The sequence below is a fragment of the Lipotes vexillifer genome, unplaced genomic scaffold (assembly GCF_000442215.2).
Source record: "Lipotes vexillifer unplaced genomic scaffold, Lipotes_vexillifer_v1.1 scaffold504, whole genome shotgun sequence".
In the NCBI taxonomy this organism is placed as follows: Eukaryota; Metazoa; Chordata; class Mammalia; order Artiodactyla; family Lipotidae; genus Lipotes; species Lipotes vexillifer.
In genome coordinates, this window is record NW_006785225.1 from 788,076 (window position 1) to 810,808 (window position 22,733).

Genomic DNA, 22,733 nt, shown 5'->3' on the forward strand with positions numbered 1-22,733 from the left:
CTCCGCGACCCCACGCTGCTTGGTCTCGAGGTGGCAGGCTTGCGGCAACAATTTCCCGACGTGAGGTGCGAAGACGGGCCGGGAAGGGAGGAGGGACCCGGGGGGGCTGGGCGGGGCTGACGCACCTGTACTCCATAGCGAGGATCACGTCTCCGCCCTCTTGGACCTGCGCGGGGACGTGTCCCGAGAGCAGCGCCTGGCCGCACTCAGCTCTCTGCAGGCCGGCCCGCAGCCCTCGCCCCCAGCGGGTGGACGCGCACTCTTCAGCCTCGTGCCAGCACCTGCACCCCCGCTGTCCTCCTGCCTCCCCTCGGGGTCCTGTGCCTGACCCTCGGCTGCCCCCAGAATAAAGCCACGGCCCCCGTACGCCTGAATTGTGTGCGTTGGAGAAGGGGGGATAGAAATAAAAGTCCCCGCGAAGGTCAGGGGTTCCAAGTGCAGTGACATACCTAAGGTATCCTGTCTCCAGTTCTGAAATACGTCTGCGCCCCACATATCCCGGCATCAGACCTGTATATGGGCTGCTTTCCCAAGCACCCGGGCTTCCGCCGCTGTATGCGGACTACATCCCCACGTGTCCGTGCACCGGCAGCGAGCTCGCGTCTCCCGCGCGACTGCTGAGTCCAACTACGGAGGTGGAGGGGGCGGGCTTAAGACAACACCCCACCCAGGGGCGTGACCCGATGGCGGACCCCCTCCGGCTCTGCCTGGCCCCACCCCCAGCCATGTCCTCGGGCGCTTGAGGCCGCGGAGATTGACGCGAGTCCGCGCGGCTTCGTCTGAGCGTGCGCGCGCCCGAGTGCGTGCGTCACCAGTGTCGGCTCCCGAGGGCTGGGCAGCCGGCGGCCTGGGTTACGGAGTGGGAACGGCGGCGGCGAGAAGAGGATTGAACAGGTGGGGGCGCGGCACGCGGACGGAATCCCCCCACCCCCGAGAGGCCGAGAAGGCGTTCGACGCGACCCCTCCTCATCTACCAGGGAACCCCGCTCCATTGTCCTCCGGCCCCGCCCTCCATTGGGCACGCCCTTTGCCCCATCCCCTGCCTCTTATTGGCTGGAGGTCACGCCCCTCCTCGATCTCCCAGTCCCCATTGGCTCCTCTTCCACGTTATCCTCTCCCGGAGTTTCTTATTGGCTCAGGCCACACCCTCTCATTTATCACCAGACTCCGCCTTCAGCCTGGGCTCCTCCCACAACCATCTTTCATTCAGTCTGCATCTAGAGCTGGCTACTTTGGTCATGGGGGTGAATCAGACCCGTCCCTGCCCTCAGGGAGTTCAGGGGATGATGGGGGGACACGGACCTAGGCTCCAACAGTGACAGCCTAGGATGGTAAAGAAGCCGCCTGGGCACTGGGTACCTCTAAGACGCTGGGAAGGCTTCCCGGAGGAAGTGAGACCTAAACCAAGTCCTGAAGAATGGTTAAGGAGTTTGCCACGGGGAGACATTGGGAGGGCATTCTTGGCAGAAGGACCTGAGACATGAAAGAAACAGGCATATTCTGGTAATTGCAAAGAGGTAGGTCAAATGAAAGAAGTGGAGATGAAGGGGATTAGTACAAGCAGAGGCCCGGAGACCACTGAGGAATCCAGAAAAGTGTATAGTTAGTTCCGGGGAGGGAAGCCTGAGGCCTGAAATCTTTTCCAGCAGCTTGTCACTAGGCAGAGTGCCGGGAGGAGCTGGAGGGGATCAGAACTAGATGGGGAAGCAAAGTGCAGGGAAGGTATGATTCCAGTTCCGAGAAGGACAAGGGCTCTTGGTTTCATTCTTTTATTAAGCAACTGTTCTGGGGACACAGCTGTGAACACTTGAAAGGAGAAAACAGGTAACGCTCACTTGTACTGTACTTTAGATGGTGATAACTGCATCATAGGACAATATTGTGGAGAAGGGGAGGTTGTGGTGGAGAGTGTCTAGGGTAGGTTTATTTTATAGAGAGTGTGTTAGGGAGGCTTTTCTAAAAAGATATTTGTACAGAAGTCTGGGGAAAGTGAGAGTGACCCCTGCAGTTATATGAGGGGAAAGCACTCCAGACGGGGGACATGTTCAGTTTGAGATACCTGTTAGACGTTCAAGTAAAGATGTTGAACGGAGAACTGGCAACACTAGTCTGAAGTTTATGGAAGAAGTTTGGGCTGACATATTTAAAACCATGAGAGTGGATGAGATCACCTAGGGAGTGAGCATAAACGGAGAAAAGGAGAGAATTTTCCAAGTTCTGGACATGACAGTGTCAAGAGGTCAGAAAGATAGGGATTACCAGCAAGTAAGTCCAAGAACAAACAGCCAGTGAGGTGGGAGAACCATGTCCCAGTGTATTTGGGAACCAAGTGGAGAACATGGCCAAGCCAAGATGAAGTCATTAACTTTGTCAAATTCTGCTGATCAGTGTGAAGATCATTGGTGACCTTGGTCAGATCAGTTTTGATAGAGAGTGGGGGACAAAAGCCCCCACGTGAAGCGAAATTGAAGAGAGAACAGGAAAGAAGGGATTGGAGACTGAGTATAGACGACTTGAGGTGTTGCATTGCCCTAGGAAACCACTGGAGGGAGATGCAGTGGAGCTGGAAGCGTGTGGGGTCAAGTGAGGGTTTTGTTTTGTTTTTTAAGATGGAGAAATAACAACATGTGTTTATACTGATGGGAAGAATCCAGTAGAGAGGAAGAGATTGATGGTGCAGGAGATGTAGGGAAGGAGAGAAATGCTGGAATTATGTCCCTGAGCAGGCAGGAGAGTTGGGAGGCTGGAGCCTTCAGTCAGTCTCTGGGGAGAGACTGGGTTGGACTGAGCCCTGGTACAGAGTCAGGGGTGAGTGTCCTGACACTGGCCTTGGATGACCACTAGAAAGATGACTCTAGGGGACAGACCAGGGATTGGCTTGGATTCGCTGAAGTTTCCCTCTGCTCACCAAAAGCTGATTCTAATTTGGATTTGAGCAGATGGCCCAGGGAGAGAGAGCATTCCAGGTGGAGGGACTAGCATAAGCAAGGGGCCTGCAGGCATTCAAACTGACTGAGGCCCAATCCCAATGGGCTGGAGGAAGTGGATGGAGCCAGGAGGGAGGGGTGGGGTGAGACTGAGAAAATGCCATAGGTAGAAGGCAGGTAGAAGGTAGTGAGACCCCCTCACCTGTCATCCTGGCAGCTGAGGCTACACTGTACCAAACTCCCAGTCTGGGTGGGCGCTGAGCACAGGGATTAGAATCATGAATAGGGGCTTAGGCCTTGCTCTCAGAAGCTCACAGTCTAAGGGGATTTGAGTAACCACCATCTAGCTGGGTGTATGAGACTCTTCCTCCTGCTTTCCCCCAGTCCATCTTGCTTGCGTGAGCCTGCTGGAGGGGATGGACACTAGGGTGGAGGTGAGGGGTCAGGTTAGAACCTGGTGTCAGGTCCTGGGCCCACCAAAGGCCCAGCAAGGGCAGTGTGGATGGAGCACAGGGCCTGCTGGTCCTCAGGCCACACCCACTCATGCTGGCCTCCACTTGCCTTTCTGTGTCTCCAGAAGTCGACCGTGTGGGGAGTTGGAGTGACCCAGCTGGATGTGACCACCAGGACAGAATGGTGCTGGACTCAGGGGCTCAGGTGTATGAGCAGGCACCCCCCAGCCCGCCATCCAGTCCGTCATCCTTGGGCCATAGGCTGAGGCCCTCAGACCGAGATGGGACAGCACTGTACCCCTGGCCTCGGTCCCTGGCCTTGCCCCTGGCTCTCTCAGTCCGCTCAACCCTGCGGCCCCGGCCTGAGCCACAGCCCTTCTCAGAGCTGCACTTGGGCCACCGTGGCCACATGCGTCGCAGTGAGAGCACCTACACCGTAAACAGTATTGGCCGGCGGGGGGGCAGCACCCAGGGTCGGGCGCCACCTGGACAGGGACGGGACCCAGGTGGGGGCACCCTGCGGCCTGCGGCCTCCCTGCCTCACATTGCTAAGACTCGAAAGGATGCCGGCCGTGGTGCCAGCAAGAGCCCCTGCATGTTGGTAGCTCTGCGGCCAACCAACATGGACCGTGAGCGGGACAAGTTCTTCCAGTCCCATTACACCTACAACCCGCAGTTCGAGTACCAGGAGCCCACGCCAACGGCTGTGCTGGAGAAGTACCGCGAGGCCTCTGGACAGTTCCTCCGTCAGGTCAGTCCAGACTTCCCCCCTCACCCTGGCCCTACCACCTGAGAGGCCTGGCCTGACCTGCCACTGTGGCCCTTTGTGCAGGCCGTTGGCATCATTGAGGCTGTCCTGGAGAAGTTTGGTACCTATGAACACTTTGAGGCTGTGACTGGGGGCCAGCTGCTGACCAAGTGCCAGATCTGGTCCATTGTGCGCAAATACATGCAGAAGGAGGGCTGCGCTGGGGAGGTGAGTTCGCCCTGCCTGCGAGGCCCCTTTTCCACATGCTCCAAACCAGGCTGCTGAGTGGGCAATGCCAGGCCCAGCTCTACACTGATGGAGCTAGTGACCTCGGGTAGGCCCTGCCCCTGCCCCGGTAAGGTGGGAGCTGGCTCCAAGCGGAGGTGGGGAAGGGTAGGTGCTGTGGCCAAGTGTCCAGTTTGGCTGCCTTGTGGCATCAGTGGGTCCACCTGCACACTGGCCCCTGGGATGGTGGCCATGGCTCAGGGCTCTGCCGCCTGCAGGTTGTGGTGCAGCTGAGTGAGGACCTGCTGTCCCAGGCAGTGATGATGGTGGAGAACAGCCGACCAACATTGGCCATCAACCTGACGGGAGCCCGCCAGTATTGGTTGGAGGGCATGCTGCGGCACGAGATAGGTCAGGGTGTGGGTAGGCGGGTGGGCGGGTAGGGGTGAGAGGGGTCTGGGACAAGGGGGGGCACTGAGGGTCTCCAGTAACCCCACCCCATCTCTTTCTTCCCCTTCCCTCCGGAGGATGGGCCCATTCCCTTCAGGAGCAGCTACCTCCTTCCTCTGGCTCACAGACATAGGCCAGAGCATGCCAGCCCACTCTCTGGGCTCACCCTCATTTCTTGTTCCTTCTGGGTATCTTTTCCTCCCTCTACTTCCTCTATGATTTCCCTTGACAGTGGGGCAAGACTGCTGAGGCCCAGACAGGCTAGAGGGAGAGCCCTAAGGGTCCCACAAGCCCAGCCAACATGCAGGCCCTCCCTGGTGGGTGGAAGTTCAGATCCTGGGAATGGAATTAGCTGAAGACACACAGAGCTAGGTTTAGGAGGGGATAGGGCCAGCCTGGAAAAGCGAGCATGGGACACTAATTACTATTCTTTGCTGTCTGTCCCTCCTCATCAAGAATCCTGTTGCTCTGGGCAAAAGATGGTTTTTGCTGGGGACATCAGCATGATATGGGCATGCAGGATGTGGGGCTGGGGTAGTGTGTGAGTTCCTGCACCTCTCTGGGGGCCTGGGGGGCAGTGTGAGTTTGGGAGAGTTTGTGTGGGTGTGTGTAGCCCTGGACAGGTGAGGGAGGGTTCATGTATGTGAGACTCTGGATCCTTGGGTGTGAGTTCACCTGAGGAGAGTCTTCATGCTGCCTGGGGTTGGGTGAGTATGAATTTGGGGTGGAGGGGACTTATGTAAGAGCCTGAGTTTAGAGGCATAAGGATATGTGAGTCGCTGGCTAGAGGTCCAGCTGGGCAGACCAGGACCCAGGCTGGGCAGGAGGGTCCCTTGGATGCGCGGCCCAGCGCAGCCTCTCCCTCGCCCACCCCACAGGTACCCACTACCTGCGGGGCGTGAACAACGCGCGGCAGCCGTGGCGCAGCGCCGAGGGCCGGCTGCAGTATGGGCTGCGGCCAGCGAACCCCACCGAGGAGGGCCTGGCCAGCCTGCACAGTGTGCTGTTCCGCAAGCAGCCCTTCCTGTGGCGCGCCGCGTTGCTCTACTACACCATCCACCGCGCCGCGCACATGTCCTTCCGCCAGCTGTTCCAGGACCTGGCACGCTACGTGCAGGACGCCGACGTGCGCTGGGAGTACTGCGTGCGCGCCAAGCGCGGCCAGACTGACACCTCGCTGCCCGGTGGGCGCCTGTGCAGTGGGGAGTGTCCTGATCTGTGGCAGGGGTGCAGGGGGGTTCGGGTGGGGCTTTGGGCCTAGGGCTCACGGCCCTCCCGTGTCCACAGGCTGCTTCAGCAAGGATCAGGTGTACCTGGATGGCATCGTGCGCATTCTGCGGCATCGCCAGACCATCGATTTCCCGCTGCTGACCTCGCTGGGCAAGGTGAGGGACCACGGGCCTTCAGAGGGCCCAGCCAGCTCTCCCCATCACCGCGGTATTCCCTGAGCCTCTGACTGGAACTCAACTGAGGACTGGGTGCCAGGCCTCTCTGATGGGGGGAGCGTGGGTGGAGGTGAACACAGGAGGTGAAATGACAGTCTGGCAGCCAACATAGGTGCTTGAGCCAGCCCAGAGGTGTGTGTGTAGACACTGCACTTCAAAGGAGGTGAGAGCATTCCAGGCCAAGGGAGCAGTCAGGAAGGCCTGGGGAAGGAGGCTGGAGAAATGGCCAGGGAACAAGTCCTTGGCCCTGGGTATTTGTGCCAGGCTGAGGAAGTCGAATTTCATCCAAAGCAATGGGGAATCCTAGGAGCTTTGAGCAGAAGAGTGGCACAGGTGGTTTGCTTTAGAAGGCTCCCTCTGTCATATGGGAGAGGCCTAGGGAAGGGAGTGCAGGGGGAAAAGGAGGCCTTTCCAATCACTTTTGCAGAATTGATGTTGGTCTGGCATAACCCAGCAGTGGCCATGCAGTTGGAGGGGAAGTGGCAAGCTGGAGAGATCTTCAGAGAGTGGATCTTTTTAACTCAGTGGCCGCTCTGAGTGGTGACAGATTCTAAGCCCCCACCTGGAATGTGACCTAGGGGACTGTGAGGAGGGTGGGGATGGCATAAGCTGGCACCCAGTAATGCTGGATATGGGGAGTCTGAGGTGCCTGAGGGATATCCCGGGGAAGGCGTTCAGAAGGCAGTTGGATACCCAGGTTTGGAGGTGAGGGGGGAAGCTGGACTGGAGACAGGAGTGAGGTTGTAGGACATAGATGATAAAAGAAGGTGTTGAGAGAAAGAGCAAACACCCAGGACTGAGCCTCAGGGTACATAACATTGGGAGTGGATCAGGAGGGGAGAGGGAGGAGTTCCAGGAGCAAAGGGCTATGGGCCATTGCAAGAGAGCTGGGACCAGCTGCCTGAAAGCCAGGGCACCCTACCTACTCCTGAGGCCCAGCTTTCTTCCTGCAGGTGTCCTATGAGGATGTAGATCACCTCCGGCCCCATGGGGTGCTGGACAACACCCGGGTGCCCCACTTCATGCAGGACTTAGCACGCTACCGGCAGCAGCTGGAGCACATCATGACCACCAACCGGCTGGATGAGGCAGAGCTGGGCCGCCTGCTGCCTGATGACTGATACTGGTTGAGGGCTACAGGCAGAGGTCCTGGAAAGGGGGCTCCAGATCAGCCCCCAGAACATGAAGCTGGCTGCTCTGTGCTTCCGCAGCCTGCGTGTTTCTTGGGGAATGGGGAGGGCAGAAGCATTTCAGGAGGGAGGAGAGGCAACAGCAGAGAGTTTGTGTCCTTGCTAGTAGCCTCCCTGGTCCCTGAAGGCCAACAGGAGCTTGTCAGGCAAACTAAATCTGCCCTCCTGTCTCCAGCTGCCTTTTGAGCAGAGGAGAAGCCTGGGGGCAGGAGGGAAGCTGAGAATGGATGGGGATGAGGGGGTGGCTTGGGAGTAGAAACTTGTTCTTGCACGAGATGGCTTTGGGTGTCTGCATTCTCCAGTCTTTTCCTCCCCCACCTGGCCCCTTGGTGCTCCTTCAGCTTTCATGCTGTCTACCTCTCACTGGGTCCTGGTGGGGATCTCCCTTCTTCTGGGGTGATTGCCTGAGCCTGAGGTCCTGGCTTTCACACAGACTCAAGGAGCAGGGATCCTGGTAGTAGAGACCCAGCTGGGCTGGGGTGTGCTTTCCAGCATTTTGCCTCTCCCACTGTCATGTATTTATTCCTTATTTATGTGCTCTACTTACTGGGGCTGGGACGCAGCAGTTTCTGAAGGTTCGGTGGAGGGAGCAGGGCTCCTCTGGAAGGCACCGACTGTTCCTAGCCCCCCCCCCCCCCCCCCCCCCCACTTTGCTCTACGCCTGGAACGCAGTGCGGTGAACTGACAGCAGTGACCTCCGCTGAAGCTCAGAATAGGATCCAGAATTCCAAAATTCGTATGCGTCACACACGCCTTGTGAATCAAGCTAAGAGCTCACCTGGCCCTGCCTTCACCCCCTGCACTGGCCTCTACTGTCCCTGTCTTTGCCCACACCCTCACAGCTGGTCTCTGGCAGAGGTTGGCATAGCCTGGCAGCAGCCACAATCAAGCCTGAGGGTCAGGCCCCTCGTTCCTAGTTCTGAGCCCCTCCTAGACCAGGAGAGGTGCCAAGGTGATTGTTGCTTCCAGTTTCACCTCAGACTCAGCTGTGTGAGGTTGACCCTGTCTCCCTCCCTTGGCCTTAGTTTTCCCATCTGAAAACTTGGAAACACAGCTGCAAAGTCCTTATTCATTTAGTCAGTGAATATGTATAGAGCGCCTTCTGTGTACCAGTTAACTGGTCACAACCCTCACTGAGCTCCCAGTCCCGAGAGAAGCCAGACAATTAAAACAATTACAATGAACTGTGTGGGCTCTGCCTACTTGAGATCCCTTTCTCTTTCTAATCTCACTTCTCAAGGTGGTGAGCTCTAGCCTTCTCTAAGTGGAAAGAAGTACCCTTTTCCTGGCTCTTTGTGCCAGGCCTAGGGGCTTTCATGAGGTGGGGCGGGTGACTACACATGTCCCCAAATAGTTCACGAGGATAAAAGGGCTGTGGAGCAGGGCCCAAGGGTCTGACCCTTCTCCCACTGGGGACTCTCCAGGGGTACAGCTTGGGCTATTGAGGATGGAAAGGGGTTGAGGACTGGGCTTTGGGCACAGGGCTGCCCAGGTCATTGGGACTTAGAGGTACAAATCCACACCCTAGTTCCTGGGCAAAGAGCCAGAATCACAGAGTCCAAGCTGACCCTCCAGAGTTTATTCACTTTCAGTGGTACTGGGACAGAGGAAGCCTTCGTGGCATCTGACCCCGGCAGGGCAGGATCCTAGATCCCATCCTGCTAGGGCGAGGAGCGGCCTGTCAGCTTTAAGGCTTTCAGGAATCTAGAGATGACGGAAGGGGTGTGGTCAGTCAGGTGGACCCCCCCCCCTCCGCCCCCAGGCCACGCCCTCCCACCAGGTTTGGTCGGCCTCACACCTTCAGATTCGTCCCCAGCCTCTAGGTCGGGCTCCGGCTCCAGTTCTGGCTCTGGTTCTGTCCCTGGCTCTGGTTCAGGATCCATTTGGGGTTCCAACTCCGGCTCAGCCCCTTCAGAGGTCTCAGCTTCCAGCTCTGGCTCAGTTTCCTCGAGGGTTCCGGATTGCGCTGCCTCGGAGTCCACAGGACCCCGGGCGTCATCGCAATCTGAAGTTCTGGGCAGCCAGGGGCATGCGGTCCCTGAGCCAGCTGCCTCAGGAGTCCAGTGGCCTGGGCATGGAGGGTCGTAGCTTCGTTCTCGGTAGCCTGCGGCGGAGGTGGGAGTGTCTCAGACTCATTTTACCCCTCTGAGGTTTTCTCTGCACACGTGCGGGTCTGGGGAAGACCTCAACTCCTTGCTCCCACGCCGCGCCCCCTCCTCTGACCTAGGCCCCGCCCCCCCGCGCGCTCTCACCCGTGCCCACGTGCTGCCAGTCCCAGGCGGGGTCGGGCGCGCGCACGGTTCGCTGGGCGCAGCTCAGCAGCTCCTGGTAGGCGGCTTCGCCCTTGCTTTGCACCAGCAGCAGCAGACGGCGTACCCTGCGCTCGGCATCAGGCAGCGCGTCCAGCGCCTCGTATTCGGGCCCGGTGAGCACGCCCCGTGCCAGCAGCGCATCCAGCAGCAGCCCCGAGTCCGACTGCAGCGTCTCTACCAGGCGTTTCCGCTCGCGATCGATCGTCTCTGATGGCCTCTCCTGCGTGTTGCCCATGGTGGGGGCTGCATGGGAGGTGGGGGGAGAGAGGTAGTGGGGGCCGGAGCTCCCCTGACCTTGACCTCTCTCCCAGGGCCCCAGTGAACACCCGTGACTGGGGTCTAAGTTCACCTCGATCTCAGCAGTCAGCGGCCGGCCAGCTCCATAGTGCAGCACAGGATCCGTTCTCCTGCCTCCCTGCCTCTTCTGTCCCGTCTCCTCAGGCTCCTCCTTCGGTCCATAAATGTTAACTGTGGCTATCCAAGGACGCTATCTACTCTGACGGCTCTCCCCAAGCATGTCCTCTCTCCTGAGCCCCTGCCACCTGCAGATCCTGCGATCCATTCAGACCCAGTTTATCCAAACTAACTTCTCTTTCCCAACCTGCTTCCCCAACTTAACAGGCAGAAAGACCTACAACTGATCCTGATACCCCACACCCAGCTTGCAGTCAAGTTCTTCCCAGTCTGTCCAATATTTCTGTCAACCTCACCACTTACTTAGTCTAGCCTTTCACTTCCATCCTAGACCCTGCAGAGCCCCGAATCCCCCCCTCCCAGATCCTGAAGTGCTAAGAGCCTCCGCTGCTCCTCTCACCCACCGGAGGAAGTCCAGACCCCTTATCCTGAGGTCCATCCTTCCAGTACAGGCCCTGCCCCTGCACCACCTCACCAATGCCACCACCATGTTGTAACCCCAAGGTGGTCTCATGGTCTCTCCTGGTTCTAATACCTGAACAGGGATACCTGAATTCTCTTGAGTCTTAGCTCTGACCAAGATCTCCTGACATCACCTGAGACCAAACTGTCTCCCTGCTGCCCTGGGAATGATTTACAGCCATCATCTTTAAGTACCCAGGGCCCAACTCATAAAAGCTACCAGCAAATATTGAATTTTCACTGTTTTCCTCCATAGATCCTCCCATTTTGAGAGGCTGTCTCTCCCAAACAGCAGGTGTTAGGCAGAAATTAATCTGCTTTGTTCATTTATTGACAACCAAGGACAATGGCCCATCTCCTCTTGGGTGGCCTGACCCAGGCAGCAAGGCCCCTGGCATTAAGGGCAATTAGGTCAGGCCCTGGACCACTCCCCCTCTCAGCCCATCTCCCCTGGCCTTGGCTTTGTCCACAAAACACCCTCCTGGATCTCGTCCTCCCTTTGGGGTCCCTCCTTTACCTCCTTACCTGGTTCTAGGTCTAGGATTTCGTCCTAGACCCCATCCTGCTTCCCAGGTCTCACTACCTGGTGTCATGCTATGCCTCCCTGGTCATTTCACCCCTCCTAGCCATACTGAAGTGTCAGCCCTTCCCCCAGGCCATGAGCAGAGACCAGGACTACCCTTTACCCCTCTCTCCCTTCATATCCCATCAGGGACAAATGCTGCTCCTCCACTTCTCAGTGAGTTATCAGCATCTCCCTCAACCCCTCTATGGTCACCTCATCTCCTATAACAGTTTCTCTGAGTACTGCTCACTCCAATCCCATCACCCCCACAGAATAGTGACTTTGACAACTCTCTGGGGTAGGGCTTTTCCCCCCATTTTACAGATAAGGGGACAGGCTCAGAGAGATCAAGTGGCAGAAGTGGAATCTGACTTGCTCCAGCCTGAACTACAAGGTCTCCTGCCAAGCAAAATGTCAGCCGTAACTACCTGTCCCCCACACCCCCACAGCTTATCAGAGAGAATCCAGACTATCTGTTCACTTCCCACCCCCTGAACAGCCAGGCTTTCCCCCACTTCCCTCCACCACTCAGTACTGGCACTTCCCAAACTTTGCAGATGCTGTTGCCTAGGCCTGGAATGCCCTTTCCTCCCTCCATGCTGTGGATCCATCCTCCAAGACTCAAATGTCCCCTCATCCACCCCAATGTCTGAGTGTCCCACAAGCAGACTGGTTCCTTCTCCTCTGTACCCCAGTGAACAACATATACCCTCACCACTAGGCTGACATCACTGCACTGTGTACTGTGGATCCTCTGCCCTCTTCACTTGAGGCTTCCAAGGCCTGTCCCCCAAATCGAGTGCCGGAAGAGAGGGAGGGAGGACAGAACCGACTCTGTACAGGTGCAGAGAGGGAGGAGGAAGATTAGACTGGCCCCTCCTTCTCTCTCATGCCTCCCCAAGTTCTTTTCATGTTAGCCTCCTCCTTCCGTTACCCCGAGTCCTGTCCTCTGTCCTGTCTGGGGTGCAGAGATCCCAGCTGGTACAGGTCCTCACCCTGAAACTCAATGCTCAGAAGTGAATACCGAAGTTATCTCCTTCAGTGCTCACAGCCCAGATCCTTCCCGGAGCACCAGGCAGCTCCAGTTACGAGGCGTGGACGGGGTCTCTGCCGCCCTCCCCACCTCGCTCCCCGCGCGTCCTTTTGCTAGGGAGCGAAGGTGGTGGAAAACTGCGGGAGCCTTTGCGCACGTGCGAACCCTTAACTCCCCTCCACCCAGCCCCAAAGCTAGAGTCCTGCCGAGGGGCGGGGCTCACAGACCTCCTTCGGGTGCGGCTGGTTTTGGTGGGGCGCGGATTTTGCCCAAACTCAGTTTCTCTTCCCTACCGCAGCCAGAGGTCCGGGGAGCTCCCGGTCCGTGCGCTCCCGGCGGCCCCACTCACGGGTCGAGCCTCGGCGGGGCAGGAGATGACGAGGCAGAAAGGGCCGGGCGGGGGGGAGATGGAAGCAGCAGCTGCGTCGGGGGCGGGCCGGCCAGGGCTGCCGGGAACCGGGAGGGGGTGGGGAAAGGGGGCCGTTCTTCCCAGGACGCGGGGAGGCAGGCCGCAGAGGCCGCGTACCGCCTGGGATCGTGCACGTAGTCTGCGTTCCCTCTTCACCCCGGGCGCGCCGGATGAGTCAGGGAGGGGACAGTTAAGCCCGCGGCCCCAAGTACCCCGGCAATTCCCAGGCGTTTTACACCTATCCTCTCGTCGCCCCATCTCTGCCTGTCACAGACAAGGCTCAGAGGAGACTAGCTTACCCAGGCTCACAGAACGGATGCACTGCGGTGCTGGGTGTGACCCCAAAAGCCCCCGCTTCCCGGAAGTCGCAGTGGCCACGCGCCAGCCCTGGATTCGGACCCGGAGGATGGGGCCTAACCAGGAGAAGTAGAGGCAGGCTCCCCAAGCACCTCCACCCTTCAAGGGTTCCTCGATTAAAGATTAAAGCCCTAGGATCTGGACGCTGCTACGAATGCCAAGTCGCCCCCCCACCCATGACTTCTGTGCTCCATGGTCGGTAGAAAAAAGAGACCAGGAACACAGAAAAAAACGCAGTTTTATGCAGGGCTCGGTATTGGAGAGGGGCTGCCAAAGTAGGAGGGGCTTCACTCAGCCTCCAGCAGGGGCTCAAGGAAGCCGAGCCGGGCGTGCTGCCGGCCAGCCCGCCCCTCAGCCAGGCTGGTTTCAGAGTGGAGAGGGCTCTCAGGGGGAGGGGTTGGCCCCTGGGCCCAGGTAGGAGGCGCGGCTCTCAGGGGCACTGTAAATGGTTAAAGCTCCCGGCAGGCTGAGGGCTGGGCCTCCCAAAGCAGCTTGGACATCCAGCAGGAGTGGTGCCCCCAGCATGGAGTCCTTCCCTAGGAGGAGTGGGGCTGTGCTCAGCGGGGAGAAACGGTCGCCTCCTTTCTTCAGGGAAGGAGAGCTTCACTCGCCTTGCCCTCCGGTCAGTTAGGATGAAACACCCACTCTCAACCTCCCCACTCTCTTCCAGTGGCTCAAGTAGCTTAAGCTGTACTCTGCAGGGCAGCCTGCCTCCGGGGATTTCCCTCCAAAACACCAACTGCCCAGCCCACACAATCGTGGTAGCTCAGGCCCCTTAGGGCCTCCCCCAGGTCCTGAGTCACCACAATTATTACCTGGCCCTGGAGAATTTAACCCCTTGACCGCCAGCTCAGTCTCACCCTTCTCTGGAACCAAGGGCTGCAACTGCATAAGAGAACCCCAGGAAGCAGCTGGGGAGGGGAGCTGGGGCTTTGGCTGAGGGAGAACAGCTGTGGACTAAAGGGCTTGGCTGAACAACCCTGAACCCCCTGCCCTCCCCACCCCCATCTTACCAGGGACAGCTCCATGTCTAAGTCCATGAGAGTCCACTCCCGCCCTTGGAGGCTGGTGCCCAGCACCTAGGGGGAGCTCTGGGTCAGTGGTGTCCTCCCCAGGCTGCACAAACAGCTGGACCCCACCAAGCCCCATGCCCCTGCCCTGCTGAAGGTGTACTCACATCTAGGGGCCCTGCAGGCTCCACACTTTCAGGGGGGGCCCGAAGCAGCATTGGAGGCAACAGACTCTCCGGGCTCCGGGCTCCTCTCTCCAGGTCAAGAGGCCCCCTGTGCACGGAAAAGTGCCGTTGGCCTGCAGTGCCCAACCCCACCCCCCATTAGGTTCCCAATGAACCTGAATACATCAGGATCTAAATCTGACAACATATAGAAAATGCTGGAAGAGGATCCCCCCCACACACATAGAGGGGCACACAGAGAGTGCCTCTGCCTCCTACTTTTGGCCTGAGGTTTGGGTTGTGTCCCCTCCCTATGCAATTATCAATATTAGTGGTTCTTAAACTGTTGTGTACTTTACAATCTTTACAAGCACCCCAGTGGTTGCATTTAAAATGCAGATTCCTGAGCCCTACCACTGACATGTTTCCACTTTCTAGGGGCCTCTGAAGCTGGTACTCCTTAGAGCAGCTCTGAGAAATCAGGTGAGACCGTGGTGCCCAACCGACCAGCCAGCCACCAAGGGGCAGAGAAGGCTGGGAAGTCTGCGGGCTAGTTAGTGCTGATCTAGCTGCAGAAGTGGCCCACAGGGCTTACAGTCAAAAATGGTCTCTCTGCTCACCTGTCAGGAACCTCCCTGGGGCCTCTTGGTTCAGGCTGCTGGGCACTCCTGGGCCCCTCGGGGCTAAGGCTCCCTTTCCCTTCCAGGATGGCCTGCACCACAGCCACAGGCAGCGGTGGGGGTGCTGTCACGCAGAAGTCACACTCGTTTGGGGCCAGGGCCAGCCCGGCCTCGCCTTCCCCCCCTGGGCTGGCTGGCTCTTCTTTGAGCAGTGCCAGGCCCTTCTCCCTGCACCAGAGAAAAGCTTCAGCCAGACCCTGGCACTGACCTCTCCCCCAACCCCACAGCCATCTGGGCTGCCAGGCCCTCAGCCACAGGCTCCCCAGAGGGCAGCCCCTGTCCCTCTTACCTCCTGCCACCACTGGAGGGAGAAAGCCTGGTTCCTTCAGGGGATGGAGAGTCTTCTGGAATGTCAGAGATGATGGGGCCCCTGGCTCTGTGAGGGCTGCTGAGGCCCAGGGTGGTCTCTGGGAGAGGCTGTAAGTAGAAGATGAGGCCCAGCCCTCCACCTCAAGCCACAGGGTGAGCCAGAACCCAACCAGTACCGCATGGGCTAGATCTAAGGGGGAAGGTTTGAGGGAGGAGGCTGGGCCCATGCTGGGGAGCCTGGGTCTGGTGGGAGGGAAGGCTGGCCTCCATCTTCTCGCCTTTTTGGGGAATGCGGAAAGGGAACAGGCTCTCCATAAACCAAGCTGTGCTCTAGGGAAGAGAGGAGAAGCAAAAACCTACCGACTGGATAAAGCAGGGGTCCTGCAGGAGGGCACCAGGTAGGGGGCAGGCGTTGAATTTGGCTGGTGTTGGGCACCCCTCATCCAGCATCAGGGACCTGTGCAGGGTGGCCAGGGCACAGGCAGGGGGCTGGGTAGGTTCATCTCCCATGCCCCTCAGCCTGCACCACCTCCCTCCCACAGGCCCCAGCAGCCAAGTCAGCAGAGCTGAGGCCTGTTGCCAGGGCATCAGTCACATGCTAGAGGCAGAAGGGGCTCCCCCCAGAGATGGGGGCCCTTTGGGGGTAGAGAGGAGAGGGAGGGAGTATGGTTTGAGACCCAGACCCTCTGCTGTTGGGATGCTTTGGGGTGAGGGGTAAGGGGATGATGGGCTGGAAATATGGGGTTAAGGTCCTGGAACTGAGGGGTCTGAGAGTGGGGGTTTTGGTGGTAGAGTTGGGGGTAGAGGGGGAAAGCCCTGGAAGGGGGCCCTTGGGGGGATGGCCATTGGGTGAGGAAGACTGTAATGCAGGGGAAAAGAATGCGGATTCTGGGTGAAGGGGCTTCTGGAGGAGAAGGAGTCCTGCCTGGGTTTCTGTGAGGGTCCTGGAAGGGGTGGGGGCGTCCCTGGGTTTCTCACTCACAGCTTTCTCTTAGTTCCTGCGCTGCTGGACCCTGCCTGAAGTGGCCCAAAGAGGCACTGGATCAGCTGAAGAGAAAGGAAAGGGTTAACTCATACTTTGGACCTTGCCCCCCACCCTAACGAGGCACTCCAGGTGGCTTCCAGGACTGGGGGGGCGGGTGGTACGTTCAGGAGTGAGAGAGAGAAGTGGGGTAGGGGGGAGAGGAACACCTTGCCAATGACCCGGTGCTGCTGACCGTGGCTCTGCCGCAGCGTCACCACCTCCCTCCACAAGATCTCGTTCTGCCTAGGGGAAAGGCGTGGGAGGGTGCTGAGGCATCTGAGAGTTCGCCCGGTCACCACCCCCCACAGAATGGCAGGCCTGAACCCGCGCCCACCCGGATGATCATCCATCCATAGACAACAGACTTCCTCAGCTCGGCCCATTGGTCTTGATGGAGGCGCCAAGGCATGAGAGAGGGAAGTGCTGCCCAGAAACGCTTGGAAGCCAGTGCCCCCTCGCCCAGAACCCCCCCTTCCCCCAACCCATCCTCCTCCGCCCCCTCCCCCGCACTGCCTGATCTCCCGCAGCCGCGCCTCGGTGCTCTCCTGCACTCCCCGAAAAGCCTGCACCTCGCCCAGAAGCCGGCCCAGGTCCTCAGGGCGCCAGCGGCCGTCGTCGCCGCGCAGCGCAGGCACCTGCAGGTGGGAGGCACCCTCAAGTCAGAGTCGCAGGAAACAGCTGTCCCACCTCCACCCCGGTTTGCTGGTTCCTGCAGGCCGCCCCCACCTTACGCCGCACGCGTTCCAGTAATTGCTCTCGGCCACGCACGAAGCTCGGGTGCTGGAACTCGACGTGGTCCCGTTCCGGCCTCAGCAGGCCACCCTGCTCGATGCTCACCACCTTCCGAAAACCGTCTAGGGAGTAGGGCGTGGGGGCGTAAATTGCCCCGTCCCCCCGGCACCAAGTCACCCACGCCCGCGTCCCGCCCGGCCCTAGGGACTCACACATGTTGAGTTGCCGCACAAAGCTCGCCATGTTGCTGTGCTTGAAGTACTGGGGCAGCACTTCCTTGGCAAAGCGGCTCTGGTCGCTGACGAGGAAACTGGTCCCGCTCTGTGGAGAACGCCGCCCGCCCACCCACCGTGCGGGCGGAGACCAGACGACACCGTGAGCGGTGCCCGCCCACGGCGAAGCCAGCGCTCTGGCGCGAGCGCATACACACTCGCACTCACTCTGGGGACCGAGGCTGCCATTCGTGGGGACGTGAGACGAGGCCAGGCCAGAACCAGCTCTGGCCTAGCCTGGGGCGACCACAATCTCTATCCCAGCCCACCCAGACACCGTACTCGGTTCTCTGAAAGTAAGAGCAGAGGCCAAACCTGGGTTCCAGCCCCGGACGGCTCCCAGACCCGCGATGTGACTCTGAGCTAGAACCAGGCCCAGCCCTTCCCTTCTCCTGGCCTCTCTGTGTTCCAATCTGTCTGATGGGCAGGGTGGGAACTAAATGACCTGGAAGATCCTTCGGGTTCTAGGTCTCCTCCAGAAGGCTCCTACCCTTTCCTCTGCCCGGAGGAAGTCGCCTCACCTCCATCTCGAATACCCCCTCCAAGCCGTCGCATACCCTGGACGGCTGAATCAAGGGACCCTCAGCCCCGTCCCAGGCAGGGACTGGGTGAGCGTGGACGTTCTCTGACGTGGAGGAATCCCGGGGACCACTGAGGAAGTCGGAAGGCCCCAGCCCTCACCGGGCTCCAGCGGATCAGGTGGTCGGTGCCCGCGTCGCCCACCAGCGCCCACAGCTTGCCAAGGAAGGCTGGCACGGGACTAGGGCCCGGCTCCGTGGGCAGCGCTGCTGGCGCTTCCTGCATGGCGCAGTCCCGGCCCCGTTTAACGCTTGGGCCCTGCCGCCGCGGGCTTGTCAAAGCCGCGGAAAGTGCTGCGTTTGCCGCCCGCTCCGCCCTACTCCGCCTCCCGGCGCCGGGTCAGGTGGGGGCCACGTGCGAACCAGCGGGGCGGGGCTCTGACCGCGGCCTCAGCACTGGCAGACTGAAAGGGCAGTATGTGCGGGGGGGCGGGGTGCGGTAGGGAGGTAGACCTGCGTTCGAGTCCCACCCCTCTCTCAGGCCCGCTGTTTCCTCCTTTGTTCTTCGCGAGAATCGAGCGTACACAGCGTGGTGTGGTCTGGGAAAGTCCTATAAGGCGATGGCGTGGGCATAGTGAAGCCTCTGGCGAGCTTGAGAGCGGGAGGGTGGGGGAAGGAGAAGCTGGCCCCCTCCCGCCGAACCCTGGGGCGTTGTCATTCCGAAGATGCGAGTGCCCCGACACTGACCCCAGCAGCCGCACCAGTGGAAGTAAACCGTGAGGTCTCGAACTCTCCCACCCCTGCCCGGACCGCCCCTCCGGCCTCTGCTTGTTCTCCTCCCTCACCCTTCAGAGCGGACCCGGCCTTTCACAGGACGTAGAGATACTGCTTGATTTATTTCACACTCAACCCTGAGGCATGCTTTGAACCAGTGCCCTCCCTCCTCCCACGCCGGGGCCGCCGAGCAACGTTTGCAGAGGACTGGGGTTGGAGGAGGGTGATCCCCGTATGGCGGGGACAGTGGGTGTCTGCAGATGTTGACAGCAACGAGTGGACTCAGGTTGCTCCGGGCTGGTACTGACGCCATCCCACAGCCCCCAATTCTCGAGAGGGACAAGAGACAACAGAGTCCTAAAGGAGCGGACTAGCAGCTGACGCGCCCCGGGGCAAACCCACGCAGCATCTCAGAGGCCACACGTCCGCAGGGAGGGGAAAGAGGGTTTGTCGCCTCACGCCACAAGCGCGGGCCGCCAGGGATGCGGCTCCCGCGTTAGCTTGAGCGTGTAGCTGCGCAGGCGCGAGCAGTGCGTGCGGAAGGCGTGCAGCACGGAGGGTCGCACCACGCAGAAGCAGTGCACTTCGCGCAGGCCCGCGCAGCGCTCTGCCAGCTCCTCCAGCGCGGCGTCCAGCTCGGCAGAGGCGGCAGCGCGTACCTCGAGTGCGCGCAAGGTTGCGGCGTAGTGGCGCGCTGCGAAGCGCACTGGGCCTACGGTGTCCCCAGAGAGGCTGAGGCGCAGCGCAGCCACGGGCACAGCAGGCTGCAGGACGCGTGTCACGCTCTCGGCAGGCAGAGCCGGCTCCAGCTCCAACTCTACGGCCAGTCCAGGGTGGCGGCGGCTCAGCTCGGCCCAGGCTTCGTTAGGCAGGGGGGACGCGCGTGCGTCTTCGGGACATGCGCACCGCAGGGCCAGGAGCTCAAAAGGTGCGCGTTCTGGCGCCGCCAGTGCCTCGAGCGCGGTGCGCGACAGGCTGGCCAGGTGCAGGCCGAGGGCGCGCAGGCAGGGGCAGGCCTCTAGTAGCTCCAGCACGGAGCCTGGCCCCACGCTGCCCACCAGCGTACTGTTATCCAGGAAAAGGCTGCAGAGCTCCGGGCAGCCGTGTGCCACCTGCAGCACCAGCGCGTCGTCCAGTGTGAAGGGCAAGCGCCTTAGATCGAGGTGGCGCAGCGCGCGGGCGGCCCTACAGAGGGCGTGCACGGCGTCCAGGACGTCGCGACCCGAGTCGAAGAGCCGCTTTTCTCCGCGGCACTCCAGGCACAGGCCTCGCAGCTCGGGGTTACGGCCAGCCAGTGCGGTCAGCAACTCTATGGCCGCCAGGCGGCTCGGCTCCCTGGACGGCACAAATTCCAGACGTAGATTCTGAACGTGGTCCAGGCAAGCGGACAGGTACTGCGGCTGTATGCCTTCTAGCTCACAGTCGCAACTTGGGGGTAGAGTGGTGGAGAAAAGGCATCAGCCGGCCGGGTCCCCGCGACCTGGAGAGAGGCCTCTAACCCACCACTCAGCCTGGGTTCCAGTTACCATCCCCACTTCCTGCCCCCTCCCCACATACCTCCCTGTCCCGACCATGCCTGGTCGCTCCAAGGTGATGCTAGAAGGGAACTCCCATCCTATCCATTTAGAAGACTTCAGATGCATCTGCCGCTGGTTGAAACCTTGCCACGGAGAGCCAATGATATTTTAAGAACAGGGCTTTCTCAGCGGTCTTTAAGGAGGCGGGGCGTGGCCTCTGGATTGCCAGGTTCACATTTGCCTCTGCTACTTCTCAGCTGAGTAAGGAAGTAATTAAATCTCTCTGCCTCAATTTTCTATCTGTGCAACGGAGATAATTATACCACCTATCTACCACATAAAGTTTAAGTGAGGATTAAATAAATTAATATGTGTAAGGCACTTAGAACAATGGTTGGTACACAGTTGGTGGCCAATAAATGTTAGAAATTATTACACTTTATTTTGGGGGGGTGCGTGCATGTGGAATCTTAGTTCCCTGACCAGGGATCGAACTCATGCCCCCTGAATTGGAAATGCCCAGTCAACCACTGGACCGCTGGAAGTCCTGATTACGCTTTTTAATATGGGGAGAGTCACTGTATCTCCCCAAGCCCTGACTCCACCGAGCCAGGGAGAAGGCGGGAGGGGGAGGAGCCTGCTCACCTGATGTTCGTGTTGTGCCACACAGTGCTGCAGGTGGCAGCGGCAGCCCAAGCTCTGCAAACCCTCGCGGCAGCGGCGCGGTCCCGCAGGGGCAGGTGACGGAAAATGAGTGCCAGCACCTCCTCCGGCAGTTGTTCTCCAGGCTCTGCCATGGCCGGGCGCGGGGTGGGGGTTCCGCTGCAGGAAGGCCAAAGTGTTGAGGGAAACACCTGGAGCCTACGTGTAGAAATGCTTGTAGCCCAGGAGCTGCTATGTAATTTTCAGAGCCCAGTGCAAAATGAAAATGTGGGTCTCTTTGTTCAAAACATTATTAAGGGTTTCAAGACAGTGACAGAAGAGCATTTAACCAAGTTATTAAACCAAGCCTGGGGCCCTGTGCAGTGCACAGGTCTCAGACCCATGAAGTCTGCCCTGGATGCCGAGGATCTCTGATTCTCCTTTAAACTACGTTCTCACTTGTTGAGCAAGTCCACATTTTATGCTATATTAGAAGGAACTCAACCACGACCGGTGCACCACGCTGATAAAGCCGAATACCGGATTTGGGATGATGCTATGGGATCTTTCTTCTAGTTACCAAAGTTTTCTCTGAGCAAGTTGGAAGGCGGATGCACAGGCTCTGACTCCAGACAACCACGTCCTCCCCCCAGCTCAGAGGGCCCCTCTTGCCTCCCCCTGCCTCCCTCTACTACACGCTTACAGCCTCCAGATGGCCCAGACTAGTCTCACAGGGGTCACTGAACAGCTTCCCTCCCAATTTCGACCCTGAGTACTAGGGGAGGACTAAGCCCAAGCACCGAGGACCATTGAGGCATTCTCAAAGGGCGCGGGGCATCAGAATCACTTGGACACTTGTTCACACTACAGATTCCACGGCCCCACCTAGTAAGTTAGGCTCTCCGAAAAGGGTAGGGCCCAGGAATCTGAATTTCAACAAGCGCCCGTGGATTCTACAGGTCCCAAGTTGAGAAACTCGGTCCTAGCCTCCGCCAGTCACTAGAGAGTAACGATAGGGTTAATAGGGCGGGAGCATTAGGGAAAACTTTTAATTGGCAGAGACCATAAGCCAATCAGAAAGCAGGGACGCGGGTGGGGTACAACCGAATCCGCCCAGAGAAGGGAGGCTCTTTCATCCACCTCGCAGGGGGAGGTGTCCTGAGTGCTTCCAAGAGAAGGCCGGCGGGGCGGAGAAAGTCTTGGGTTTCTGGGGCCTGAGGAACCCTGGGTTCAAGTTCCGATCCTGAACCCCAAGCAGCCCAGGCTCCCGTTGGGCGGCTTAGGTTCAGCTGGAATTCGGCAGGCCCACCTCAGAGAGAGCGCGGTCTTTGTTGGAAAATGTGCGTCCTCTTTGAAGTTGCCAATTTTAGTTTAAGGTCCTTAAAGGTTTTTGTACCCAACGTTTCACGCCACTGGCCAGTTTTCTATTTTCTAGGCTAACGGTCCCTGCTGGAATTTGCGCCTCGCGTATCCTGGGGTTCTGATACCCTCCACCAGGCCTGAACTTGGGACCCACCGGCACCCCGTTCAGAGTGTCAGGGAGTATCAGAGATCAGAGATCTTCGAGCTCTACAACGCAGAAGGCACCAGAAACGTCTGGTCCTCAAGGGGCGCTTCCTTGTTGATCCATCCGTTGCCCGCTGGAGGAAGAGGAGCAGCTCTCACCCTGGGGCCCTCCGGCCTCCTAAGAACCACAAGTCCTCGAAGTCCCTTGCCGCGGGAGGTTCTTCCTGCCGTCTAACCTCAGGCGCCAGTTTCTTACCTGCTCAGCGGACCAGGTGGGTTTTGCCCAGAGACTGGGGACTGGCGGCGGAGGACAGTGGTGGGAAGGAACTGCGGGGAGCCCGAGGGGCGGGACGCCGGGACAGAAGGGGCGGCTCGGACTGGGGCGCCGCCCCTGCGCTCCGCGCACACCCGGAAGCAGCGCGAATCCAGTGGAGCCGAGCGGGCGTGGGAATCCAGGACGGGCCGAGGCGGTCAGGTTAGTGCGGAGGGTGGGTGGGCTTCCCGGTGCCGGCAGGAGCCGAGGTGGATCCTGGCTCGGAAGCATGGGCGCGGCGCGGTTGTCATCCGCGGCTGCTCGGGTCAGGTGGTGGTGGTGG

General features: G+C 59.4%; 5 protein-coding genes across 6 annotated transcripts in view; 2 read left to right on the plus strand and 3 right to left on the minus strand.

Moving 5' to 3' along the window:
- EXOC3L1 (exocyst complex component 3 like 1) overlaps positions 1-328 on the plus strand; it is a 5,092-nt gene extending 4,764 nt beyond the window's left edge. Inside the window, exons 13-14 of the mRNA XM_007457294.1 lie at positions 1-65; positions 139-328. The exon at positions 1-65 is cut by the window's left edge and continues 4 nt beyond it. Of these exons, the coding sequence (XP_007457356.1) occupies positions 1-65; positions 139-328 (255 nt within the window). The remainder of the gene's footprint in view (positions 66-138) is intronic.
- An 873-nt stretch (positions 329-1,201) lies between these two features.
- Positions 1,202-7,450, plus strand: MATCAP1 (microtubule associated tyrosine carboxypeptidase 1). Its single transcript, XM_007457295.1, has 7 exons — positions 1,202-1,517; positions 3,505-4,130; positions 4,212-4,355; positions 4,631-4,763; positions 5,681-5,986; positions 6,090-6,187; positions 7,201-7,450. The coding sequence occupies exons 2-7, from the start codon at positions 3,561-3,563 to the stop codon at positions 7,366-7,368; spliced, it is 1,419 nt and encodes a 472-aa protein (XP_007457357.1). The 5' UTR covers positions 1,202-1,517; positions 3,505-3,560; the 3' UTR covers positions 7,369-7,450.
- A 1,683-nt stretch (positions 7,451-9,133) lies between these two features.
- NOL3 (nucleolar protein 3) lies at positions 9,134-9,984 on the minus strand. The gene is made up of 3 exons (XM_007457328.1): positions 9,690-9,984; positions 9,236-9,541; positions 9,134-9,141 (listed from the first exon to the last, which is right to left on the minus strand). Exons 1-3 carry the CDS (start codon positions 9,982-9,984, stop codon positions 9,134-9,136), a joined length of 609 nt encoding a protein of 202 aa, XP_007457390.1.
- Positions 9,985-13,207: 3,223 nt separating this feature from the next.
- HSF4 (heat shock transcription factor 4) lies at positions 13,208-18,050 on the minus strand. 2 transcript variants are annotated; one of them, XM_007457296.1, is made up of 13 exons: positions 17,862-18,050; positions 17,121-17,229; positions 16,903-17,030; positions 16,687-16,811; positions 16,344-16,419; positions 16,135-16,199; positions 15,513-15,609; positions 15,133-15,260; positions 14,784-15,011; positions 14,167-14,272; positions 14,003-14,068; positions 13,805-13,874; positions 13,208-13,525 (listed from the first exon to the last, which is right to left on the minus strand). In XM_007457296.1, the coding sequence occupies exons 1-13, from the start codon at positions 17,982-17,984 to the stop codon at positions 13,374-13,376; spliced, it is 1,473 nt and encodes a 490-aa protein (XP_007457358.1). In that variant the 5' UTR covers positions 17,985-18,050; the 3' UTR covers positions 13,208-13,373. The 2 variants fall into 2 exon arrangements, with proteins under 2 accessions (XP_007457358.1, XP_007457359.1); XM_007457297.1 differs by having other exon boundaries at positions 13,374-13,525; positions 14,784-14,907; positions 15,133-15,286; positions 17,862-17,984.
- Positions 18,051-18,576: 526 nt separating this feature from the next.
- On the minus strand, positions 18,577-22,700 carry FBXL8 (F-box and leucine rich repeat protein 8). Its single transcript, XM_007457298.1, has 3 exons — positions 22,394-22,700; positions 20,635-20,811; positions 18,577-19,900 (listed from the first exon to the last, which is right to left on the minus strand). The coding sequence occupies exons 2-3, from the start codon at positions 20,784-20,786 to the stop codon at positions 18,928-18,930; spliced, it is 1,125 nt and encodes a 374-aa protein (XP_007457360.1). The 5' UTR covers positions 20,787-20,811; positions 22,394-22,700; the 3' UTR covers positions 18,577-18,927.
- Positions 22,701-22,733: the final 33 nt, after the last annotated feature.